The sequence below is a fragment of the Colossoma macropomum genome, unplaced genomic scaffold (assembly GCF_904425465.1).
Source record: "Colossoma macropomum unplaced genomic scaffold, Colossoma_macropomum, whole genome shotgun sequence".
Lineage (NCBI taxonomy): Eukaryota > Metazoa > Chordata > Actinopteri > Characiformes > Serrasalmidae > Colossoma > Colossoma macropomum.
The window spans coordinates 29,241,071-29,267,897 of NW_023494802.1; the positions used below are offsets into that span (position 1 = coordinate 29,241,071).

At 37.3% G+C, this 26,827-nt stretch overlaps 1 protein-coding gene across 1 annotated transcript in view; it reads right to left on the minus strand.

Annotated features, from left to right (window-relative positions):
* Positions 1–1,948: 1,948 nt before the first annotated feature.
* Positions 1,949–26,827, minus strand: part of ghrhrl (growth hormone releasing hormone receptor, like) — a 52,275-nt gene continuing 27,396 nt past the window's right edge. The window contains exons 4-14 of the mRNA XM_036592130.1: positions 26,429–26,520; positions 23,777–23,874; positions 20,179–20,317; positions 19,313–19,321; positions 17,363–17,582; positions 14,608–14,668; positions 12,371–12,440; positions 12,174–12,265; positions 8,960–9,089; positions 5,178–5,219; positions 1,949–3,395 (exon numbers count right to left, since the gene is read on the minus strand). Coding sequence (XP_036448023.1) covers positions 3,294–3,395; positions 5,178–5,219; positions 8,960–9,089; positions 12,174–12,265; positions 12,371–12,440; positions 14,608–14,668; positions 17,363–17,582; positions 19,313–19,321; positions 20,179–20,317; positions 23,777–23,874; positions 26,429–26,520 — 1,055 coding nt within the window. The 3' untranslated portion in view covers positions 1,949–3,293. The remainder of the gene's footprint in view (positions 3,396–5,177; positions 5,220–8,959; positions 9,090–12,173; positions 12,266–12,370; positions 12,441–14,607; positions 14,669–17,362; positions 17,583–19,312; positions 19,322–20,178; positions 20,318–23,776; positions 23,875–26,428; positions 26,521–26,827) is intronic.

Genomic DNA, 26,827 nt, shown 5'->3' on the forward strand with positions numbered 1-26,827 from the left:
TATGTAAGGCATTGGTTCATCATATTGAAATACAATTTTCTCTCTCTCTCACATACACCCAGAACGACATGATCAATACATTCAGAAAAGTCGCATGAAAGGCAAAGTATTTACAAAGCTAAAGTGATCACAAAAAGCTCTTCACATTCATTTCTTTGTAAATTGCCCTTGTATATTCTTTGATCAGATTCAACAAGCTACCCAGAAAACATCAACAGATGAAAAAACGGGGTGAACGTAAGTTTATACCCGTAAACACAGTAAAAAAAAAGCAAAGGCAGTATATCCAGACAGTAAGGGTAGGACAAATGTCCGTATGCAAATCCATTGCTTGCTCACGTAATGAGAGTGCGTATGAATGTTGGTAAGGGAATGAGGAAGAGGAATAAGGGAGCGAGGGCAACATCACATGTTCAGCACAGGGTGAGACAACAGCAGATTCATCACCACCACACCCCCTTCCCAATCCTGCAGCGTTCAGTCTCGGTGCAATAACAGCGTTCCCTAAAGCCTGCAGCAATCTCCCTCAAAGTAATAACGCTGCTCCCTAAAGGATGCTGCATCCTATAAGGCAGAGTTGACACCGACTCCTATTGTGTGCCACTTTCTGTGTGTAACACTAAAGCGTTCCACTTTCTGCCTCATATCACTATCAGCACTGATTTCTAAAGCCTGTTCCATTATGGCATTCTTTTTACATTCAAAACAGTTCAAGCAAAACCTGTAAAATCTCCCTTTTATATCTCAGAGTAGGGGTCTGCCATTTGACCCAACCCAGAATATCAGACTTCAGGCTGGTGTAACGAAAATAGCTGATGCTGTCAAAAGCTGACACAAGAGTCAACCTCTCACATGTAAAACAGTAAATATTAAAAGCTGATGCTGAAAAAAAGTTGACACTGTACAAATTTTTGATTAGTAGTACTGTAGTTATGCCTCAGCATGTAGTCTAACAGCCCAGTATTTAAGTCAGCATTTAGTAGGTGTGTTTACTAGCTCCAATGTCTAATGAGAAGTCTGCATATTATTTTACTCACCTAATGTTACAATGAACATGACTGAGAAGTGTAAATGGCTATTTTAAGTTTGAAAAAATATCCTTCTGTCCTCAATATAACATCGACAAGCCAAAATCATCCACTGAGCAGAAAATAATTTACCTTGTGTAGAAGACGACAACCACCCCTCAATGAACAGACTGAATTGTGATTTAACTCACAGTGGCTAAAAAAATTCCATTCGAGGCAGTTTGCATAATATAAGAAAATCATACAATCATGTATTTATTTATTTATATAATATTATATATAAATGTAGTCCTCTGTCTGCTTTCTTTCTGCTACTGACTTTGTTGTGCAGCCCTGTTGTACAGATGACTGACAAAGTAATTTTACAGCAATTTTGAGACTAAAATAATTCTCAACAGCCACCATTCAGAAAGTACACAGTGCTTAGAAGAGTTAATCAAGTGGTTCTCTTTTAGTTCCATGTCAGCCAGCTGAATTCTTTCAACAGAATAACATCTTTCTCTTCAGCCCAAACATAGCATGTTTAGCCGCACTGCTATACAGACTTGAAGCTTAACGCATCAACTTTGACAGCCTCAACTATTTTCAATACACCAGAGTGATTTTTTATGTCGTGTATTTCTTGCACACACACATTTTCTCTCTCTCCATTATAATGGTCACTGTGTTTGGAATAGCTCTGGAGTTGGGTGAATGTGACCCTGAATGACAGTGGGGGACCCTCAGAGCCCTCTAGGCCTTCAGAAAAGGCCCATTAATTTCTGTGAAAAAAATGCATGTCTAACTTTTTGTTCAGTTTTTTTTTAAAGAATCATCATGCTTGTATTTGAACTCTATTTATAAGTTTTGGTTGGAAACAAAAGGGTTAAATTCACAGCCAGTGGAAAATGATCCAATCAGAATATAAGCGAGCTCTCCAGATTAACCACCAACATAGATATGAATTGACAATGGAATCAGCTGATCGCTTTTTGATTTACAACTTGTGTGACCAATTTGTGTGAAAAACTCTTGACCTACTAGAAGTCCTAGACACGTCCCTGACTGTGAATGCGAGCCGTAGTCTGGTCAGTGTGTTTCAGTCAGATAGAAATGGAAGCGTCTCTATGCCAGGGCTCTGTAAAAGTGCAACATACAAGGTAAAACGTATGTTAATGTTTGCTACAAGCTCCATGAAAAAAATCTGCAGTGTCTTTTACAAGCTTCACATGTCCATGTTTAATCTAGAATTGCCAAAAAATGGTCATCGTTGATAGCTTAGCGTTGACACTGCAGAGGTGTCTTTGACTGAATTTTGACATTTATGGCCAAAACTGAAGCACCTAGCACTAATAGTCACGGTTCGCCACTACTGAATGAAACCACGGATGATGAGGAGGATGTGTTGGGTTGGTGAAAGGTAAAAGCATATCTTTCCACTTGCTTGTTAAGTCTACCTGAAGTGTGTTAAAAATTTCTGCAACTAGCAGCAGTAGAGAGAGGAGCTTTAGCACAGCAGGGCTAACAGTTGAGGAGGATGGATGCTACAAAAATATACTGATGATAAATTCTGTTAGTGTGTAACAGATGTGTAAAATACCAGTTTATCCCAGCATGACATTTTCTGTTGAACAACTCAAGTGGTTGAAGAACCAAAATGATCTGAGTATTCATTTACTTAATTGGGTATTCAAATAAAGCATCTGTTTTAAATACGTTTTAGAACATGTGGTGTAGAAACATGTTAACACAAGCAGCTGATAATGTGTCTCTAAGCAAAATGGTGCCATTTAAGCAGAGCTACAAATGGAAATATTTACAAGGAGTCGTTGCAACTGTTTATGGTTCGTAGTCAACGGTGTTAAATCACATTCGCCTAAACACAAAAATAAATCAACTTAATGATCAGGTTCAAAATTTCCTGTTTCATAATCTTAAAATTAAATGCTATTTGTTAAAAAATGCAGATATTTAAGAAGATAATTAACTGATATTCCTATTCCTGCTGTTAACTCATACAGATAATGAAGCGGTCAGCACTGTCTCCTAAAATGGACCACCTGACTCAAAACAGCTTACATTTTAAAGGCTGTGTTTGAAATGTCCAGATGAAGAACTGAAAAGTGAGGGGAACATTCTAGAAACAGAGCCAACAATTACAGACTTGTAGCTTTACTGGAAAGCACATAAAGTTTGTTGGATGTGGTTCAGGTAGAAAACTGCTGACTGTACAGCAGAATCAATGGTGTTTGGAGCTTAGAGTCTGAACTTGTGGACGTGAAGGGGTTAGAACGGTGTGTCCATTTGACTGCCTTTGGCTCCAGCTGGAACCACTCCATAACTGCCCTCCTGCCAGCGCATCCACCTCATCTGCACCTCATTCTGGACCTGAAACACACACACACACACACAAGACCACCAGGTGACTGGACAGTATGTCAATTTTATAGCATGGCATTAGTCGCCACAAGTCATTGTTTAATATTACTGTGGTATTAAAATATACTGTACTAAAATATTTAAATGGACATTCCAGCCTAAAACTAGATTTTAATGTTGTCTGTCAAGTTATGTAATATTTTATATATATATATATATATATATATATATATATATATATATATATATATTCTGTAATATCTTCTTTAGCTCAGAATTTTTATCCCTCAGCCTCAGAATTCACAACATCATATCATTTTCATGTTCTTATGTTCATGTTCTCTCACTATACTACACAGCATGCATTATGCAAAAATTTGATGCAATCATTGTGAATTCCTGTGGTGTCAACCAATTCTGATAGCTAGCCTAGCCACTGAGCTACAGGCAAATAAATAAAAACAGCCAACATTAGTTAGTTTGGTCATCAAACAAAATTGTTAAAAAAACAAACTAGTAATTCTACTTTTATTCAGCACAATTTTTTACCCTTTCAGCTGGAGAAAAGAAGCCAAACTGAGGTATCTCAATAGCCAAGCTACCTTGCTAACTTTAGCTCTTAGTTTGTTGTCCTCCTCATCTGATCAGTCATTTCTGTTGTTTCTAATCAGTTCTCTCCTTTGTAAGGATGATTTGAAGACAGTTACATGGCTGCATTAAGATATTCAACTTCCTGGCAGTATTGTTAACTTTCTGCCTTCCTTCTACATTCAGCAGCTTAAAAAAACACTTTAAAGAGCCTGTCCCAAAAATCCACCCTAAAACAGTTTCATTTTGGCCAATTTTGGAGTTTCCCTTTAAAAAGTGGTAATACACATGAGAGAAATTTCACCACAGGTATCATATATCACATTTCTTTCTGCAATTTAAATAAAAATGATCACCAGTACTGTTTACTGTTATAGGTAAACAAGTTGTCCTGTGGTTTGCAGGGAGACTGTAGCAGTGAGCTTCTACTATGACGAGACAATAATTGTGCATGGTTATATTGGAATTATAAAAATTTCAAACAATGTGATTATCCTTGTGTTTTCTACCACAGTATATGATATATAAAAGTGTCCCATCCCTAAACACCACCATCAAAATCATCAACATAGCATTACTCCCAAATAGGAGGCAGCTCCAGGCCTGACTGAGGAACATGTTAACACTCAAGTATGAGTCATTCATAGTTTGTTACTGCGCTGTTCCCTTGTGTAATGTCTCTATAACCATGTGTTTTTAAGCCAGGTTGTTATTACAGAAAAATACTCATGTAGTGCTATCATTCATTAATTGGTACAAGAGTTCTCAAAGGCTGTTCTTTAAACCTTTGGGGTTGTAATATGAAGCACTTGATTTAATTCAGTCATCAAACAGAGGCCTGGTTTCATTAGGGAAAACTAATTTAAAATAAATTTAAATAATCTGCCAATGCAGTACCCTGCCTGCCCCAGGAGTAACTGTGAATTTACTTAGGAAGAACGTAGTAAGCATATATATTTTGTTACTGCAATAGTCTTGTATAGCTTTGTTCAATGTATGTGTTGTTCACAGAGACAGCATGGGTTGAGGTAAAGCAACATTTTTCACAACTGGTATACTGTATATAGGTATAATTAATATATCAGTACTGTAGTTCACTTATGTAATGTGGTTTAAATATTTTACAGGACAAATATTAGAGGCCAAACCTCATTCCATTCTAAGAAAAACTTTTTTTGCCATGTTGTCAGAATCACTACTCACCTCCTGGTTAAGGAAACAGTAGAGAATCGCCACAATAAGCCCCTAAAATAAAGTGACACAGAAATCTCAGTGTGAGTAACAACAATTTGAAATTAGGCAGTGAATGTTGTATTACACAGATTGGGTATGAAGTGCATTGACCATTCACATACAAATGTACTTTCCCCTTTAAGCTGATCTTCCTCATAGCTTGGAATTCAAAAGCAGTGAGATAATGTTCTACTGCAGGGGTCTCAAATTGCAGGTCTACGGGCTGCAACTTCTCCTTAAATCCGGCCCGTAATTTGCTTTACCCACCAGACACTCTGGCTGGTTACCCAACACATGCTATTTAAAATCAGGGCAGTTATTTCCAGCCATACAAGACCAGACTATAAACCCCACACTAAGCCTCATTTCAAAAACTTATTTGAAAATACTGGTAATGCTAAAATTAACAGCATAATTAGTTTGTATCATTTGCAAATAACACACCTGCTTGTGGCTTAACCAATAATTCAACTGGCTCATTTTATTGAAGAGCGGGACTTTTCCTGTGAACAGACACCATGTTGAGCATTCCAAGCTTTCCCATTTATTTTCCTACCACTGGTCTCATCCTTTATAATGCAAGTTTGCCTGATTTAACTGAACACTAATTTAAATACTGATAATAATCTGTTACTACTATTATTAGCAGGAGCAGTGGTAGAAGTTGTGGCTGGTGGTGACAGAAGAATTTCTAAGCCCCTTTGAGATAGGATTAGTTTTACATTGGAAGGTGGGATAATGTACTTTTTACTGCTGTTTCTCAGTGATTTTAGTCCCCGCCGAATCCTCCATATCATTTGTATGGACTACATGCTCCCACGTCAGTGAAGATTCCGGCACCTTTTACATTCTATAAAACAAGCAGTAGAAATAACCCCAGGTCACAGTAATCCTGTGTGAATCGACAGGTAATAAATCATATCCGGTGGAAAAGGAGTTTCTTCTCGAAGAAGCATTTACTTGGGTTTTCTGTGGCTAAAATAAATCAGATATGTAACATTACTGTCCTGCCTCAAGTGTGCAACACTGAAATGTAAAAATCACAGAAGGAAAGTTTAATTGTATGCCGTGTCAATACCCAAGGTAATGATAAAGATAATAACACAGTGTGGTCACTTAGGCGAGCAAGATAGATGGTTTGGGTAAAAAGAATAATTAAATGTTTTCTACTCTTTTCTAGAGTGAAGGCAGTGCATACACTGAGTAGCCACTTCCATTTCTGTCATTTAGATTCCTTATTTCATGCAAGCTGGTCATGAACATTACTGACACCCTGTGGTAATAAAAATTATGGTACATTTTTCTGTGCATTTTTCAACTGGCCTCCATTAGAGAAGACCACTTGGCTAGTGGCCCCCAGGGATTTTGCGTTCGAGACCCCTGTTCTAATGTCTTCTAACCCTAAATGAGAATCTAAAGCACAGATTTGCCTTATAAAAAACAACTTAACATAGGAAGTTGTACTTTTAGATTTTCTATCACAGCAAGAACACATTTTCTCTGATATTTGGCATAAATATATGATAGAAAAGCTATTAAGCCTTTGAAATATGGAGAATAATCCATAATAATTGAAAGAGGTGACTTTCTTCCAGTATATGAACAAGTAGCCAGTTGAACAGTGAAATCATTTCACTTGTCAAACAGAGTGGCCTACAGCTAAGCTCAGATAGCTGGTCTAAAGCTTGCTCTGTCTCTGTTCATCTCTTTACTTAGCTGGATCTGCACACCCCTACCACAGAATGAGAATCCTCTGTTGGTTAATGTATGCACACTCATGTGGGTATCTGTGCGTTCCAGGCTTTCTTAGGCAGCACTAATCTTCCCAGAGCTCTGCTTGCCCAACTAGAATCTAAGATTGAAAGAATTCAAGAGGTCATCTCCGCAAGCATGAGAGTGCGTGCGTATGGCAGAAACTCCAAACACAAGTGGTAATCCAGCAGTTGACCGTGCTTGCATGGGGCAGGTGTGACTCTGAATGAGCGACCTGTTGATTTTGGATCAGTAAGACGGCTGGCTTTTGGCAAAGGGTGCTGCGAAATTTGCAATGAGGGTTCACTGAAGATGCACCTCAATGAATATATGATTAGGCACCCACATGGCTAATTCCACAAGAGACACAAACTTATGTCAATTCCAACTTTGAGAGTGCAGAAACGTAGTAGAAACTCACTGACATGATCTCAGCAGATACTTATACCAGGATGCCTGGCAAACTGACCACCAAAGGAGTGAAAACTGCTGTGCTTTTATGTTTCCCACAAACTTGTCAAACAGAATTAAGAATCAAGCTTAAAATTCATCTTCCATAATGTGAACATTGCATACTACCCTGCAGGTTTTAGTGACTCAGTACTAGTGAACTGAACCCAAATCTGATGTTGTAAGTAGAAACTGGATCCCAGCTGGTCTGTTATATAGAGAGTGTAGAGATTTTTTTGTGATTTTTTTTGGGATGGATTCAAATCACAGCAAATCACTATAATTGTCCAATTTTAGTTGTTATCTGTCCTCTTCACCTTTCAACTGCTCAGAAAAGGAACAGATTTATAGGCTGGGTTATTACTATGCTTAGGGAGAAAATGATGGCAGTGGAATTCATAGCAACACTTTATTTTATCCGGGTTTTGGTTCAGTCTAGATACAATATATGCACCTGATTATATGCCTGCACAATCTATTTATTCAGAGAAAGTGTCAACAAGCTGAACGCATCAGACACACTCAAACCCAGGCCTTAATAATTATGTGGTGAACTGTAGGTCTCCGATCACTGAGCTAATTAAAAAAGCACTTCTACAAACACTGAGGAGTACACGCTTTAGATCAGCATGTGTTGCATTGTGTGAGTATGTATATGACCATTCTGTTTACTAATAGATGGATGCAATAGCAGAGATGAACCACTGGAGGTCAAAAACTGGCCATTATAATTGGAAAAGCTCTGTTGTGTGTACAGTCTTGTTTTGGGGGAAAAAAACATCCATGTTTGCCTTTTTTGACTCTGACACACAATCAACACACTGTGTTAAGAGTCTTACCAAGAGCCTTAATACCAGAACAGTGGCATTCCAGACTGGAAGTCTGAGTGTTGTTTGAAACGTGAAGCAGTGGTGGCTACTGTCACAACAAACCTGCATCACCATAAGCAACTTTTAAACATGGATTATTTATATAAATATCATTATTTTTATTTTTTATTATTGTTTTTGTAGGCATATAAAGAAAAAGCTGTTCATGTGATGCTATTTGCTTTTCTAACAGCCTTAAATACACAAAAATAATGTAGAGCAAATCTACAGTAATAACTTTAGACTTTAAGGTTTAAGGGGAAAAGAATAGTGTGCATGTGCACATATGTGAGTGTTGGTATGGTTGATGAATAAAAGGAAGGGTGGACTGAGGTTAAAGTGACAGACAGCAGAGAAACACACACAGCTCATAATGAGCTGCAGACTGAGCTACCAGACTGAAAGACATTTCATTCAAATCCAGCAGCATTCCAGGGTCGATAGCTGATACTGAAATTTCTCACCAGGGAGCACAGACCTCATAATGAGCTGCCTGTATATATAATTAGTTATGGAATTGCCCAATTACATGCAAATAATTATGTCATGTACATTAAAGCACAGCAAAACAACAACAATAATTCTACACTTCTTAAGGTTAGGTCTGTGCCCAGGACAGTGTCCCCATCTGTCCAGTGTGTTGTCCCTAAGGGCCAATACAAAGGAAGGGGCTAGATTTACCTGGAAAGAGCCGAGACAGAGCTCTATGCAGAGACGCAGGCTCAGGTTGGAGTAATCCGGCAGGAAGTTAAACACCACGTAATGGGTCCCGAACAGGGGGATGAGGAGAAGAGTGGACTTGGTCAGGCGTCTGAGAAGAGGGCATAATGAAGTGAATGAATAATGGAGAGAAATAGGATCCCACCATCGCTAATTCGCAGATATCCGAAAAATACAAACGCTTCAGCTTCATAATATGGGTGTGTTTAGAAGCTCTTCTTATAACATTTATGTAAAATCAGTGAAATTGCCCTTGAGCTCGAAGGACAGCAAAGCAGATTAGTGCCAGGTGCTTTTGTAACGCGTGGGTACAATTTGAAAGGGCAGCTTTTCAAAATGAAAATCTCTTGTCGTGTGACATTTATTGGGGGTGTGTTGGTGTTGGTTTGTCACACCATTTGCTAGCTGGATTTTCAGGGAAGCTACTGTTTGTGCTTTTGTTAGGCAAAGTCAAGCTGAGTCTGTGTTCCTAAAACAGTGATCTGCAATTATGTGTACAAGGGCATTTTGGCGACAGTGGCAAATTAACCAGGTCCATTTTTGTTGGGTTTTCACATTTTTTCCCAATAATTTTATGAACACCAGCTGCATTTGACCTTGTGTGAACGTTCGATGATGAATGGATCTGTAGAAATGGTCACAAAGAAATAACTGGAATATATATGTTGTTCCAATAATATACATTAAATGCTATTCATGTTTCTTTATCTTGAAAAGTCACCATTTTGGAGATTTGAGGTTTTGTTCAAATGGCAACGAAATTATGTCCTTTTAGCATAATAAGTGCAACTTAGCATTAGTTATAGTGATAGTGCTAAATAAAAGAAACCATAAGGTCAGCTAGTATGTAGAAGTTTTATTTTTCACCTTAACACAGACCTGGAGTCATTTAATGGGGCAATGCCCCACCAACCAATCATCGAAGTGAAACTAAACTTTGTGTGTGCTGCTGCAGTGTTTGCTGTGTGTGCCTCGTGCAAAAAGCTACACTTATTAACACAAAAGGTTTTGCATGCATCACTTTGTACAGCATGTACTGTGTGTTGTGGGGAGATAAATTAGCAGACAGATTTCTCCTGTTGATTCACTCCTGAATGTGTGGCTCCTCAGAACATATCTACCGTACATTTCTCATGCCATATTTTCCTTAGCTGCTTTTTTGTGTGACCATATGTAAGCAAACCTCATGGATGTTTCTCGCTGCCCTGATTTCCAGCTGCCCTTTACACAGCCTGCATCTAATCAGCATATGTATGAACATGATTAGGGCAGGGCCTTCCTTTTTGAGCTCTTCTAATAATAACACCATCAAACAAAAAGAGCGGTACATATATGCATTCACACTACACACACATACACGAAATATCCAGGCAACACAAAAATTCTTGTTTTCCTCTCAGTGTGGGCACATTCAGTCCCTACAAAGAAATAAAATTAAATACACAGATCTCCTCAAATTCAGGACCAGAACTCCATTTGCTCCATAGGCACATATCAAACCGCTTTCTGTGCATCTACTATCTGACAAACCGTAAAATCCCACGTTTTTGAAAACAATCTTCACTGATTCATGCCATTGACATTTTGACTCAATTTGTCTCACTGATATTGTCTACTAGAACAGAACGAAGCAACAGGTGTCTGGTGCTCAAAGAACCCACTCCAACCCAAGCCCTTCATCACTATATGAGTCACAGCGGTTCCTCCAGATTCAGAGATAGAACAGAGGATGTCGACAGACGCACACAGCAAGATGAAGTAGCACTTTAATAAAGCAGCACAGCTGGTATATGCAGCACTGACCGAGCTATACATAGAGAAGCATTTCAGTGATGTCACGACATTAAAAACCATATCCAGCAGGCTAAAGTGATAGTACCTGCTACGGGTTGCTCCCTTTAGAAAACAGCAATTTCTTTTTTGATGTTTATTTATTTATTTATTTACTTCATGGCTGCTGGAATAACCAGGGCAAGCTGGCATTTGGTCCACCGCTTTATGAGTTCAGGTTGGTTTTCTTTGAATAAAACCTTCCAATTTTTCTAACTGCTTGTGACCTTTAGACACAAACAATATTTGCTGAATTTGATTAAAGTGTTAAAAAAGGAAAACAAATCTGAACAACTGACACTTTCATAAAAACTACACATATCTGTGGGGAAACAAAGTTTTGTTTAGTGACCAATAGCAAGTCATGCTACATTAACTGTGTAGCATTTCACTTAAGTTTTAAGCAAGAACACATACATAAAAAGCAAAATAACTAATAAATACAAAGCAAAATAAATACAAAAATTATGCAACAGTCAAAGGTTAATTAACATTAATAATAGTAATAAGTTATAATATTTGTGATAATAAATAAAAATACTTTTTTTATTTAGTCAATAAAGTGAAACATACTGAGCTTTTTTATTCTTGCATTCAATTATATTAGCTTTTGTAAATCTTATATTCTTTTGTTATACTTATATTTAAGATGCAATTCAATAGAATATTTGAAAACAAAACTGTTGCAGCACTAATACATTTCCTAAAATGTAAAACCTGCTTGATTTCATGTTTAGTGAGAAGACTGTAAAAGCAATAAATTATACTCCACGCTTTTGGCAGTGCAGTGCCATCCTTGATTTATTTATATAAAGTTGCATTTGCACTGACAAGTCTTCCAAAGCAAATTTTCAGAAGTATAAAATCAGGATTATTCAAGCAGTTTAGTGTTTGACATGCAGCTTTCAAATTATTTAATAATAATAAGCTGGTTTCAAACAGCAATCAATCATAATGATCTTTTCTCATATACTGTGCACTGCCAGACATACTTTGTACAGAAGTCCAAAGAGGAATTTCATATTCTAGAGTGTATTCAGGGTCTATGGGTAAAAATGAGGCTGAGAGAAAGGGAAAGAGCACTTAGTCATGACGCTAGAGTTTATTTTTTCAACAGTTATCAGATTGTGGCTTCTGCTTCTGTGGCTACATCCTTGAAATGGAGAAAGAAAGCCAGATGTAATCTGGCCCTGATGGATTTGTCTGATATCTCAGGGGATATCTCAGGGGATTTGTTTAGTTCATAGAATGAGTGGAAATATATGCAAATAGCAGCCAGCCCCTGCACAGATTTGAATCATCACAGTTATCATTTTAGTGAGCTGAATGTGTGGAAGCTCAATACCTGTACTGTGCGGAGTTGTTGAACTGGATGAGCCGCGGGTTCAGCTTCTGGACCAGAATCCTTATGATGTTTATGAACAGCAGGAAGTTGATCTGTTCAAACAGGAAATAGCACAAAACCAGTATAATAAAGCTGTGTGTAATTGTGTGTATGTGTATTTGTGTGTGTGTGTGTGTGTGTGTTTGTGTCTAGTTTACCCCTATGGATACAACAATCGGTCCCTTGATGATCCACCAATAAGGAGAATCTTCATTAATGTCCCAGCATCTGAAAAATACATTAACAATACATTCTTAAAAATAAAGGTGATGCCATAGAAAAAACACTTTTGGTGGTAAGAGAAAGAAGCTTCACATTAACTAAACATTCTGTACCAACTTATGGGTTCTTCCTAGAACATTTAAATTATGTGGAAGTTCTTCAAAGTTCTTCTTTATGTCTCACTTCCCTTCGATGACATGCCTTGTAATCACTCCTTGCTTCATTTCAACGGCCGGCAGTGTGAAGTTCATGGGAGATCACGACACCTACACCAACAACGTCTACCAATCACAAGCCACTCCATTACGTCACATCATCGTACTGACTGTTCACATCTGTAACCAATTTCTGTTTTCATTATGGATCCCTGCCCCAGTCTTCAGAGCATACCAAGCATTTTTTCATTTGTTTGTCTTTCCCGTGTTTTCGACTTGCTTTGTTTTCCTCACTTTGTCTTTGGCTTATCCCTTCTGGTTTTGCTTGCTGATTTTTGGCTTCACTGTTTAGCTTTTTGTCTTGGAGCTGCTTTTGATGTCTCTTTTGCTCAGTCGCATGTATTGCGTATTTGCTCTCCCAGTTTTGACCTTGGCCTGTTTTTGTATCATGTTTTTGCCAAAACTTTGTGATTAAAGGCATCTCATTTCTTTCTATCTCTGAGCGCCTGACTAGTTTGTTCAGTGTTATACTTTAAAAAGGTTCTTCACCCACACATACACACACACACGTACACACACAGACACACGTCCTTTACAAGAAGAACCGTCCACTGAAAGACTTGGTAGGGAATCAAAAGTAACAGTTTTATTTTTAAGAATGTAAAAATAAGTTAGAAAGAATGCACTGATGTATTGATCTGATGGTTCTGATTCAAAGGCATTTTGGAATGTTAGAATCAATTATTTTGAAAACTGCAGTATTGGTTTAGTTTAAATATACAACAGAGAAACATATGCTGACAACATAAGGGTTAATGTGTTGATTTTATGTTCTATATTTAATTAGTGAATAGTGAATAGTCCCTCCAGAGACCTGTGTATTCAGTGTGTTTTTTTTTAATTAATTCTGAATCAAATGAATCAAAGCAAATTGTGGTGAAATTCAAGATTGCTCAATGTATTGAATAGGGATGCAATGATACAAATTTCTGGGCTTATGCCAGTCATTTCTACGTGTATATATCAGTCAGCGCCGATACACACAGATATTTATAAAATGTAGACCCTGGGACTAAATGTATGCAGATTAGCATTACAGAGACAGACATGAAAACTCATAAGCAGTGAACATTTGTGCATTGTACATTTGTTGAGCACTCTATTAACATCACAAAATACATTTCAAATAGATTTAGAAACAAACTAATCCAAGAGCCTACATGCAAAAAACACATTCTTTTTTGTTCCTGTTACTATTAATTAACCTTTTACTTTTTTTATGTCAGACTACATTCACATTGCCAGGTTTACGTGGCACAAAACTGATTTTTTGCCTTAATGAGACCCAGATCTGATGTTTTTGAGCTGAGTGAACACACAAATCGGATCTTTTCAAAACAGATCTGAGCCACCTTCATATGTTGTCACAGATCAGATACATGTCTGATTCGTGGCCATGCAACACTAATGAGATTGGTCAGATCAGAATTTTTCATTGTGCATGCGCCATTCTTCAGTGTTCACGAGGCAGCAGCGCCTAACCTGATATCATGTGGTGAAAAACAGTAAATGATGCAACAGCAATGCATCTGACCCTTCTCCACCTTCGTCTTGGTCTAATAATGAACAGCAGTTGTTCTAGTCAGATTCTGACTAGAACGAGCCTTGCGACAAAGGTTTGTTCTGATGGTTAGTTCATTTGCTGTTCATCACACACATGGTTCATTAAAATTATGTTATTAAGATGTTTGCGTGCAGGTCATTTCAGGAAGAAGGTTCATTCACATTTGAGTCATTTACCTGCATGAATGTGAGCCATTATGTTAGAAATCTGAGCAAAAAATTTGGAATTGAGCAAAGAGGAATGTAGGAGTAGACATGGAGTGAGTTTCTCATGGAGGGGTTGGTGCACAGAAATAGAAAATCTGGGTAGCGTAGGAGGAGAGTAATTATAGAATGAATGCTCCGCTCAACTTACATACTATCATTTTTAACACTGCAGACAAAAAGGTACTTACTCTGTGTCCTCAAAATACACTCGTGAGCCAATCCAGAGGATGATACACACCAGCGGTACTCCTGCAGGACAGAGAGCAGTGAGGAAATTTTTGTCTACCTTATTCATTTAACACAAATCTATAGATGCACCCTCCAAAACAGGAGGAAATAAATTCTAAAACCAAAACTTCTTCATTAAGGCGCCTTAGATATAATACCAAATGATTCCTAATTGAACTGTTTTCACAGTCCAAAATCTGTAATTTAAGCACATCAGGAAATTATGAAGTCTAAATGAAAATCAACATCAGCTTTGTCAGAGCATGCTGATTGAAGTGGACAGACTACAACCCTGCTTCCAAAAAAGTTGGGACGCAAAATATAAAAAAATAAAAATCAATAGAATGCAATATATGCAAATCTTGTAAACCCTTTATTTAATCGAAAATATTACAAAGACAACATATCACACATTGAAGCAGAGAAATTTTATTGGTTTTTGAAAAATATATGCCCATTTTGAATCTGACACCAGCAACACATTCCAAAAAAGTTGGGACAGGGGCATGTTTACCACTGTGTTGCATCACTTCTTTTAACAACACTCTATAAGCATTTGGGAACTGAGGACACCAATTGCTGTAGTTTTGAAAGTAAAACGTTTTCTCGTTCTTGCTTGATACAGGATTGTCATATTTTTCCATTTATAATGTGCCAAATGTTTTCAGTGGTGACAGGTCTGGATGGCAGGACAGTTTAGCATCCAGACTCTTTTACTGCAGAGCCATGCTGTTGTATTATGTGCAGAATGTGGTTTGACATTGTCTTGCTGAAATAATCAAGGTCTTCCCCAACAAAGACGTCATCTGGATGACAGCATATGTAGCCAAAACTGTATATATCATTCACCATTAATGGTGCCTTCAAAGATGTGCAAGTCACCCATGCCATGTTTACTAATGCATCCCTATGCCATCATGGATGCTGGTTTTTAAACTGTGCGCCGAGAACAAGCTGGGTGGTCTTTAGCCAGGAGGACCCAGTGTCCATGATTTCCAAAAAAAAAAAAGCTAATTTTGATTCGTCAGGACACTTTTCCACTTTGCCTCAGTCCATCTTAAATGACCTTGGGCCCAGAGAGGGCGGAGGTGTTTCTGGATCCTGTTTATAAGTGGTTTCTTCTTTGCATGGTACAGTTTTAACTTGCATTTGTGGATGTAGCGATATGTCCACAGACGGAAGTGTTTCTGAGCCCATGCAGTGATTTTCACTACAGAATCATGTCTGTTTTTAATGCAGTGTCGCTTGAGCACTCGAAGATCATGGCTAGTCAGTACTGGTTTTCAGCTTTGTCCCTTGCATGCAGACATTTCTCTGGATTCTCTGAATCTTTTAAGTATATTAAGCAGATGACAAATTCCCCAAGTTCTTTGCTTTGCTATTTTACATGTTATTTAAAATGTTATTTTTGACTTATTTGCCCATTCAGTCTTTCACAGAGTGGTGAAGCCCTCCCCATCATTACTTCTGAAATACTCTCTTGGATACTTTTTTAGGCCCAATCTTGTTACTGACCAGTTGCCAATTAACCACCAGGTGTTTTTTTTAGCATTAGGCAACCTTTCCAGGCTTTTGTTGCCCCATCCCAACTTTTTTGAAATGTGTTGCTGGCATCAAATTCAAAATGGGCGTATATTAAAAAAATAAATAAATAAATAACATTTCCCAGTTTCAGCATTTTTAATATGTTGTCATTGCATTATTTTCAATTAAATATAAGGTTTAAATGATTTGCACACATGATTTTGCATTCTGTTTTTATTTACAGTTTACACAGCATCACAAATATCACAAAGTATTATATTTTAGAGCAAATAGAATATTTTAGAGACTACGGATTTGCTGTCTGAAAGAAATTGGGCAGAATATGAGTGCTTTAAGAAGTGATTTAGGAATCTGTTGTCTCAGAAACAATTACACTAACACATTAAAACTAGAAATGTGTGTACACAAGTTATGTTTTTAGTACCTTCTTTTTTTTCTTTATGCAACAAGCTAAGACTGCAACGTACCGCAATGGAAATGGAAGACTGTTGAAAAGTAAGGTTGGGCTTTGAGAGTAAGATATATATATATATATATATATATAGAGAGAGAGAGAGAGAGAGAGAGAGAGAGAGAGAGAGAGAGAAAGAGAGAGAAAGAGAGAGAAAATGACAAACAGTGGAAAAATGTGAATGAGAGTGAGAGGCACTGATATCAGCTGAGTAGACTGAAAGCATTATTCATAGCTTTCTGTGGGGACCAAATACCCACAGAATGATGAAAAAACATGAACATTCTGTCATTTGGCTACTCCTCATGAGATTTTTTTAATGACGGTGTTTAGGAAATACAGGGATACAAATGTGTATGTATTACAATTGTAGCCTAATGCACGTGGAAATCTAGTGACAACAAGGCTGAACCTGTTTACACAGATTATGCAAGTGTCGTAATTTTTTAACCCAGCCTCAATCGTTATCACTATGATTAATCAAAACAAACCTTATCCCACGGGAGTGGGGGGCGGGGTGCTTTTTTATGTGCTGTGTGATGTTTTTTCTCCTTTCACATCCTTTCTTGTCATGTGCAGGGTTATCTCATTTGACAAGTACACAAACACAGACTTGTATTTCTTGATAAGGAAGAGAGGGCGGTGGACAGAAGAGACGAAGAGACTACTTAGGTGGTGCTGATAGTGTCCCGGCAGAGACAGCGTTAGTGTGCGCTCACCCCAGCCCAGCAGAGCAAAGCCCCAGAGACAGCGGCGGCTGCGAGGGAAGGCAGAGAGCAACAGAGAGTTCAGATACACTGCCTCCACCAACAGCCACGAGAAATTACTCATCACACAGTAGTGACAGAACACCACAGACGCCTTACAGGCAGCCTGCAGAAAGAGGAAGGAAGAAAGACAGAAAGAAAGAAAGAAAGAAAGAAAGAAAGAAGCCATAAACTACAAGAACTTCTACGGGTTAACACCTCACTCTCATAACTACATACCTTGTATATTTATAGTGCGTACTAAATAATTCATAGTGGTTAGTGAATAATTAAGAGTGGTTATTGAATAAGTCATAGCAGTTCCTAAATAATTCATAGTAGATACAGAATAAATCATAGTGGCTACTGAATAATCCACAGTTGTTACTGGATAATTAATAGCAGTTATTAAATAATTCATACTAATTACAGAATAATTCATAGAGCTCAGTGAATAATTCATAATGGTTACTGAATAATTGATTGTAGTTACTGAACAATGCATATTGGTTATGAATAATTCATAGTGGTTACTGAATAATTCATTGTAGTTACTGAACAATGCATATCGGTTATTGAATAATTTATAGTAGTTACAAAATAATTCATACTGGCAATTGAATAATTCATCATGGCTACTGAATAATTCATAGCATGGAAAATTCATATGGAACAAACCAAGGTAGTTTTTTTAATACATTAACATGATGGCTAGAAGAATACACTTAGATGAACACAGGTTTGGTTCCTGCACTTCAGCCATTGCATGGATTTGTTTAATTCCATAAGAGGTACAACTGATTTAATATAATGAAAGACTGATTAGATAAACTATTGGATGGTAACTGTACAAACTGGACTTCTCCAAGGAAAGCTTGGAAATGGTTAAGCTAACACACTCACACATCAAATCACAAGTAGGAGTGCAACAATCATGAATTTTGATGGCCAGTTTTGATTTCTTCACACTCAAATTGGCCATTTTAAATTTTATTAGCATTTTGTTATATAAACTCGAAGCTCACATTCTGTGGGAGAACTGAACACGAGACATACTAGCACATTTCCAGTGCTTTCTATTAACCAAAGCTGTACTATAAATCTTTTTTGCTCTTCAATGAGCCAAACTGGCATCTGAAATTCTTAAAAATGCTGCCTATTTAACAGTAAACTGTGCTCCACTGAAAGTAAGAGGTAACTGGCTCTTTAGCACAATGGGAACATAAATACGCTATGACATTTTGATATAGATGCAGCAGCAGGACTCAAATGCAGTGTGAGTGCACTTACCTGCCTCATGTTAGTTACATTACAAAATTGCAACACAGATCAGCCAGAATTAAAATAATAAATCAGGCATCCCTAATCTTATAATTCACTGTTTGTTTGTTTGTATTTATTATGTTTTTTTAACAAATAAATATGCTAATAAATCACATTAAATATAATATTCTCAGCTTATGACTTTTGCAAGAACTGTATATTTTGGGCAGCTCTGGTCAAATAAAATGTTTTACTGATTTTCTAAGAGACACATCCTCTACAGAGAACACACTTATGCACATTTATAGGCACAATTACTCTTTATTTGCTGAATTTAACATATTGAAAAAAAAGTTATAGCACGTTTTGTATTTTACGTTGATGACGTATGATTTTATGATTTTTTCCAGTATGTTATACTCAGCAAATACTCGTGCACTAAAATTGGCACAAAACTGCCATATTAAAGTGTGTTCCATATAGAAGATGCGATAACCTATTTTCACCTAGAAAATCAACAAGACATAATTTGACAAGTAAATATCGACTGTGTCATGCTTTACGTAACTGTAATTAATTAATTACATAATTAAACTTAGCTGCATTTAAATAATGATGCAAATTGAATGTGTTGTAATGTTGTCTTGTATGGTAAAATACAGCTCCAGGCTTCTAAGGACTGAGAAAATAAGAAAAAAGTACTAGTTACAGAAAGACAAATGGTATGAATAAGGGTGCCTGGGGGGCGTTGGAGGGGGATTGTGTATGCGTTTGCGAGAGTGTTGCTATGGTTGATGAATGAAAACAGAACATTAGCACAGGGGAAGTAGAGAAATGAGGTTAAAGTGGCAGAGAGCATGGAAACACACACAACTCATAATGAGCTGCCTTTTTAGCACAGACTCCAGACAGAGCTACCAGAGTGAAAGACATTTCATTCAAATCCAGCTCACAGCAACATTCCTGAGCTTGTAGCTATGACTAATTTGTCATAAGAGCGGAGACGTCAAAGTTAGTTGCTCATGTTTCTTCAAAGTTTGTGTTAATGAGCCCATTTCCTACATTTTTCCTACATTTTATTTTGTCCTCTGAAGCCAACTTACAATTTTGAGTGGTTTTATGTAACCAAAACAATTTGATTTTTTTTTACATTATCATTGTCTTTCTGTTTACTGCTTAGAAAAAAAGCCTTATGTTTTTGTTACTCTGCCTTAAAGATGGTTAAACGTAAATGATCACTGTTGAGATTGGCTCTGTGCCTCATTCAATTCAAAATAAATTCAAAAAGCATTCCAATAACTGTTAAGTGTGCACTGAAATTCAGGAATGTCATAAAAATAATAATTATTACCCACACTAATCTCTGTTACAGACTGTCTGCAGTAACAACACTCTTAATCACTTCAATACAAATGGGTCAGAGCTATGTTGCTGTAGGCTGAACAGGTGATCATATGTAATGTGTTCACGATTGTAATGTTACAACCACAGTGATCTTGAAAAAATTGCTCAATATATGGGCACACACTCACCGTAGAGAGAGTGCAGTGGTCAGTGTCTTCGCCAGCAAACAGTGTAGCATCCTTTATGAACACAGATGCAGCTTTGAGGATGAAGCTGAAGAACAACTGAATGTGGATGTAGTTTCGAGCACAATGCAGCCTCCTGTATACACACAGAAACAGTAATTGTTTTTGTACATTTTCAGGAGAAAAACATCCTGAGTTTGACGTTTTCTTTCATTTTTTTAAAATGAATGAGAAAACATAGTTATTTTGGTTACTGTAATTAAGATTAGGATTAGGTTTTGACTTAGAAAAGTCTCATTACATATAGATTTACATACAGTACTCTAAATAGCTATCTAACTGGGCAGTAAGCATTTATTTGTCCAGAAACATTAAACACTAACAAACATACATATATATATATACTATGCAAAAGTCTTAACCACATTATTAAAGCTATTTTGTCATGCCATTAATATTTATCATTTATGCCATTTATATATAGCACAATGTGTGCTTTGCCTGTAAAAACTCTATATAACTCTAGAATAAATAAAAATTAATATAAATACAGTAAAGATTTCTCACTGACAGCCATTGCACTGGACCTAGTTTCCTAAAATCCTACTGTTAAAATTATCTTAACTGGGAGAGAGTGTTCAGTGTGCTGCTTGCTCTACTATTTAAGAACCTTTAGGAATGTTTGTGGTAAGATGCTTTGGGAAAGCCAGCCCAGATGAGTTAACTGTCACCTCCACCACACATAGTTTAATTTAATGCAGCACTGATTAGCCAAACCAGGTAGTGGAAGATAACTATAAATAATATTGTGCTATGAGGACAGGTTTGGAAAACGTTCAAAAAACACACTGACATGTAAAAATGACTAACAAAGTTATTGCAATATGTGTTTGTCGGAGCAAATAAACGCTTAATGACCAGATAAATAGCTTTATAAATCTAATTTTCCCACTTTTGCACAATATACAACAGCATTTCCAAAAAAGTTAGAACGCTGTGCAAAATGTAAATAAAAACAGATGTGCAAATCATTTAAACCCTATATTTAATTAAAAATAGTACAATTCAATATATCAAATGTTAAAACTAAGAAATTTATTATTTTTTTTTAATATACACCCATTTTGAACCTGATGCCAGCAACATATTTAAAAAAGTTGGGACAGGAGCATGTTTACTTACCACTGTGTTGCATCACCTCTTCTTTTGACAACACTCTGTAAGCATTTGGGAACTGAGGAGACCAACTGCTGTAGTTTTGAAAGTGAAATGTTTTCCCGTTCTTGTTTGATATAGGATTTCAGCTGCTCAACAGTTCGGGGTCTCCTTTATCATAGTTTTTGTTTTCTCATGCAGCAAATGTTTTTGATGGGTGACAGGTCTGGACTGCAGGCAGGCCAATTTAACACCCAGACTCTTTTACTACAGAGCCATGCTGTCGTAATACGTGCAGAATATGGTTTGGCACTGTCCTGATGAAATAAGCAAGGCCTTCTCTGGAGGACATGTCATCTGGATGGCAACATATGTTGCTCCAAAACCTGTGTATTTTGTTCAGCATTAATGGTGCCTTCACTAATGTGCAAATCACGCATGACGTGCAGTAATGCACCCTCATACCATTATGGATGCTGACTTTTGAACCATGCTCTGATAACGAGCTACAAGGTTCCGCTCCTCTTTAGTCCAGAAGTGGCAGCGTCCATAATTTCCAAAAAGAATTTCAAATTTTGATTCGTCAGACCACAGGACACTTTTCCACTTTGCCTCAGTCCATCTTAAATGAGAAGAGAAGGCAGTGATGTTTCTAGATCCTGTTTATATGTGGTTTCTTCTTCTCATGGTAGAATTTTAACTTGCATTTGTGGATGCAGCGACAAACTGTGCTCATAGACAGTGGTTTTCAAAAGTGTCCCATTTTAACTATATTATGTACTTTACATGATCCCCAAGTTCTTTGCTATTTTATGTTAAAAATATTATTCTTGAATTGTTGCATTATTTTCCTGCGCAGTCTTTCACAGAGTGGTGAACCCCTCCCCATCTTTACTTCTGAAAGACTCTGGGATGCTCTTTTTTACTGTATCTTGTTGCTGATTTGTGGCCTATTAATCTAATTAGTTGAGAAATTGCCCAGCAGGTGTATTTTTTAGACACAACATTACCAATCTTTTGTTGCCCTTGTACCAACTTTGAAATATGTTGCTGGCATCACATTCAAAATATGCACATATTTAAAAAAAAACCAATAACATGCCTCAGTTTCAACATTTGATATGTTGTCTTTCAATTAAGTACAGGGTTTCAATGATTTGCACATCACTGCATTCTGTTATTATTTACATTTTGTGTCACATTATTTTGGAAACAGGGTTGTGTATATTAGAAATAATATTACGTATAGGTATCTACATATCATTGCAGTCACTTAAAAACCTTATATCTCTATTTTTAGCTCCATTTTCACTTTTTTGCATAATACACCTCCAGTTGCTCTTTGCATTGTGTTTAAGTTTCATGATGAACGAACCAACAGAAATGGTCCAAAATTACTTTGTAAAAAATATTCTTACATTAATATCCACTCCAAGTTAAGAATATGTTTCCTTTTCCTGAAAAGTTACCATTTTGGAGATATAATGTTTTGTCATGACAGTAAGGATATGCATAACCCAAATTTTAATATTACATTTAGGCACAGTGTTAGGACCAATGTCCTAACACTGTATAAAAACCAACCTGTGTGTGTGTGTGTGTGTGTAATAGAGAGAGGGAGGAACTGGAAGAGAAATACAAAGAGATACAGAAAAACAGACAGAAATATAATAAGGTTCAAAGTAATATAGGTTCAGCGAAGGTGAGCAGAGACTGAATGAACAGCAAGTTTTATCCTGCATAAAGCTAAATCTCCATTTTATTGAGCATACACAGGATGTGCAAACATCCATTCCACTTCCTCAGCATAGAAAATCTCCTCCATCTAACTCAGCAGCACAGGAGTAAACTGACAGACATGAGGATAAAAAAACAAAGAAAATCAACCACATTTAGAGCAATTATCCATGTTTAAATAAGCATGTTTGCCCTGTGGAAACAAACCTCACCCGTATGTGCAAATTTTGCGCTGCAATACTTTTGTCTGATATGCTAGCCAGGAAAAGGCCACCGTCTGTTTCCTCTTTGTCAGTTAAATGGCAATCACATCTTGTAATGGCTCTGTCTATCTCGGAGGAGTCTGGCTGTGAATGGTGGAATGCTGGTAATTAATTTGCTCTTTTCAGTCGACCATGTGTTATCAGATTTGCCTCGATGTCGATGCAGTTCGGCTGCATTCAAATACAGTTAGCAGTGGCCCTCTGCTGCGTTTGCAATGAGTACTGATTGAGTCTGCATTTAACACACAGGTCAGAAAAGCTAATATATTTAAATAAAAACAAAAGAGAAAAGGTGCCTCATCAAAGGAAAACGAGCAGACTGAAGACGTAAGACTGTTCTTCCATGAACCAGAGACTGTTTGAATGGGTCAGAACTATAATAAGAGAACATTTGCAGCACAGTTCACCAAGATTATTGTAAGAGCAGAAGGCACAAGTACCTGAAGAAGACCAGGATTACCACGGCAACGGTGAGGGAGAAGAGGGAGGCTCCATAGCCGATGGAGTAGATCAATCTTACTGTAGCAAAATATGACTCCTAGGGCAAAGACGACTACCAATTACAAACAAATCAAAGCATTCTCACAGAATGAATAAGTGAACAAGTGAATGAATGAGTGACACAGAAAAGCAATTACAGTACAGTACAGTGCAACTGTTGCTGGTTCTGTACTATAGCACACTGGATTAAAATGAAAAAAACCCTCCTTCTAGCATTTTTGTAAACCAAAAGTAAATGGACAATTAACTATTTAGTTTTTTTCTGGCCATTTTTCTCAGCAGTTTGGTCTATATTTTAAAATGTTTGTTTTAAAAATGCAAGAATTTATTTACGAGTTTAGCAATAACAGACAACCTGGAACACCACTGAAGACAAAACACTGGTGTTCCAAGATGAATTTAAACTGTTCAGTAGTGTATAAAGTGTATATAGTGTTCAAAGATATATAATGTGGTCCGTGCACAGATATTTGGAGTACAGAGGTTCAGGGGAAGAAAAGGGCAACATGAATTTAAATTAAACTTCATTTTATTTACAGCATACTGCATGCACTCTAATCAAGCGAGATGGTATAATCATGTTTTAGATAAAACCAAGCGTAGCTTTAAGCAGCATTTCATAATAATTGAGAAAGCAGTATAACACTGAGAATGAACTTATAATAAAATGACTGCTTATAATGAAATGACTATATAACGTCTCATATTTGAAAAGCAGTGATCACAGCTAATAAAATAGCAAATAGCTATTCATAGTAATTTTGTGAGAAGAATTGACTATAATAGGCAATTACAGTTTACTGTTTAACAACCTTTACTATTTTTCATTCAACATAAGTTCCTGTTGTTCCCAAAATACTTTAAATTGTGAATAAACCATCAGCCCAATGACGGTTTATTCACATCACAGCATTTTTGTGTCTAGTGTGTAATATTTTTAATCTACACTGTATAAGTTATCACAGGTGCTGAGTGTGAAGCGGTTGGTATGTGGATCAGCACCTCCATGTCTAAGTCCATGGTCCTAGCCTGGAAAAGGATTTCATGCCCACTCCAGGTAAGGGGAGAGGACCTGCCCCAGGTGGAGGAGTTTAAGTATCTCAGGGTCTTGTTCATGAGTGATAGGAAGAGGGATCGTGAGATTGGCCGCAGGCTGGGAGAGGCGGCAGCAGTAATACGGTCATTGTACCGGACTATAGTGGTGAAGAGGGAGCTGAGCCATAAAGCAAAGCTCTCTGTTTACCAGTCGGTCTACATCCTCACCCTCACCTATGGTCTTGAGCTTTGGGTAATGACCATAAGAATGAGATCACAGATACAAGCGGCGGAAATGAGCTTTCTTCGCAGGGTGGTGAGCTACACTCTACTTGATAGGGTGAAGAGCTTGGTCATCCGGGAGGAGCTCAAAGTAGAGCCACTACTCCCCCACATTGAGAGAAGCAAGTTGAGACGGTTTGGGGATTTGATTAGGATGCCTCCTGGCATGACTGACTGGGATGAGACCCTGAGGTTGCCCTAGGACCCGCTAGAGGGATTATATCTCCCAGTTGGCCTGGGAGCAGCTCAGGGTCCCCTGGAATGAGTTGGAGGAAGTTGCAGGGGACAGGGTTGTCTGGGATTCCATTGATGATGATGAATAAGTTATCACTGAATAACAATTATTAATATGTCAACTTTTGGATGGTATTTGATATTCTGCACTTTAACATCACATTCATTCTCAAATCCAATGTTCTGCAATACAGAGTCAAAACAATTTCCCTTGGAATTAGCTATGGACTGTACTGTGTCGCTCTAATTAATGACTGAATTAACCACTAAATGAATTATCAAATGACTGAGTGAAAGAATGAACAAACAAATGAACAATTGTGTGTTTTTTTATCCCATCTGTCCATTATGAGATTAAGCACAAGAGACTGAAAAACAGGAATTGGCAACACGCCAAGTATTCAAAGCACAAGGTAACAAAAAAAATCATAATTAAATGATCATGTCAAACTCAAAGCATAGTTCTGAATTAACAAGTCCAAATTCCCATTACAACTGCAGTTGATTAGCTGCTATTTGACTCTAATTTCTCAGGAAGAAAAACTCAGACAGCTGATGATAATAGCACAGCCAACATTCTACTGAGAAAACAAAAGAGATTTACTGATGATCTTAAAGGTCACACTGAAATTATGTATGAAATCCATTCAATGATCATTATAAGATCTTTTTAAAATTCTCTGTAGCTCTTTGTTTCTAAACCTCTTGAAGTCACATATGGTTTAGTCTTGCCTCATTTATCAAAACATCCCACTATTGCATTGATCTGCCCAGAAAAATCATCATATGCACTCAAAAATGCTTTAAAAACAACAATGACAGATTTGAAGAACACAAGCGCCTTTACTTTAGGCTTATGCCTAGGTCCATTTTTTGTATTTAATAGTTCCCTTGAAATTTACTTTTTACATTGGTATCATTTTAAGAATGCAAAACTATGTACGGGCCCTTTAAAGTTTCCGAATACGATGGACAGATATAATCAGACAGATCCTGAATGAGGGAATCAGGGATGAGAATGTATAGTCTGCTGCACCGACCTCTGGGATTTCGTCCTCCACGCTGCAGGCCTCATGGTACGGGGGAAAAGGGTGTGACCAGCCTGCACTGGTGCAGTTACGACTCACTGTACCTGTAGGACCATGAGTCAAATGTTAAAGGTTAAAAAATTGGTTATACATACATGGATGCTGGTCTTAAATCAAACTTCTTTGCTCATATCCTAACATGAACACATGTAAAAAGCTAATGCTAAACTGGCCCTTGATCAGTGAAGAATGCTGTACACATTCCAACACTCAAAATGAGCAAATCTCTTTCAAATATATGATTCATATAAGCTCTTATTGGTTTGATATGTCCTAAAATTCAGTCAAAAACTCTCCAGTCAAACTCTAGCATGTGCTTTTTGGTTGGGCAACTGGTACTGCAATATAACT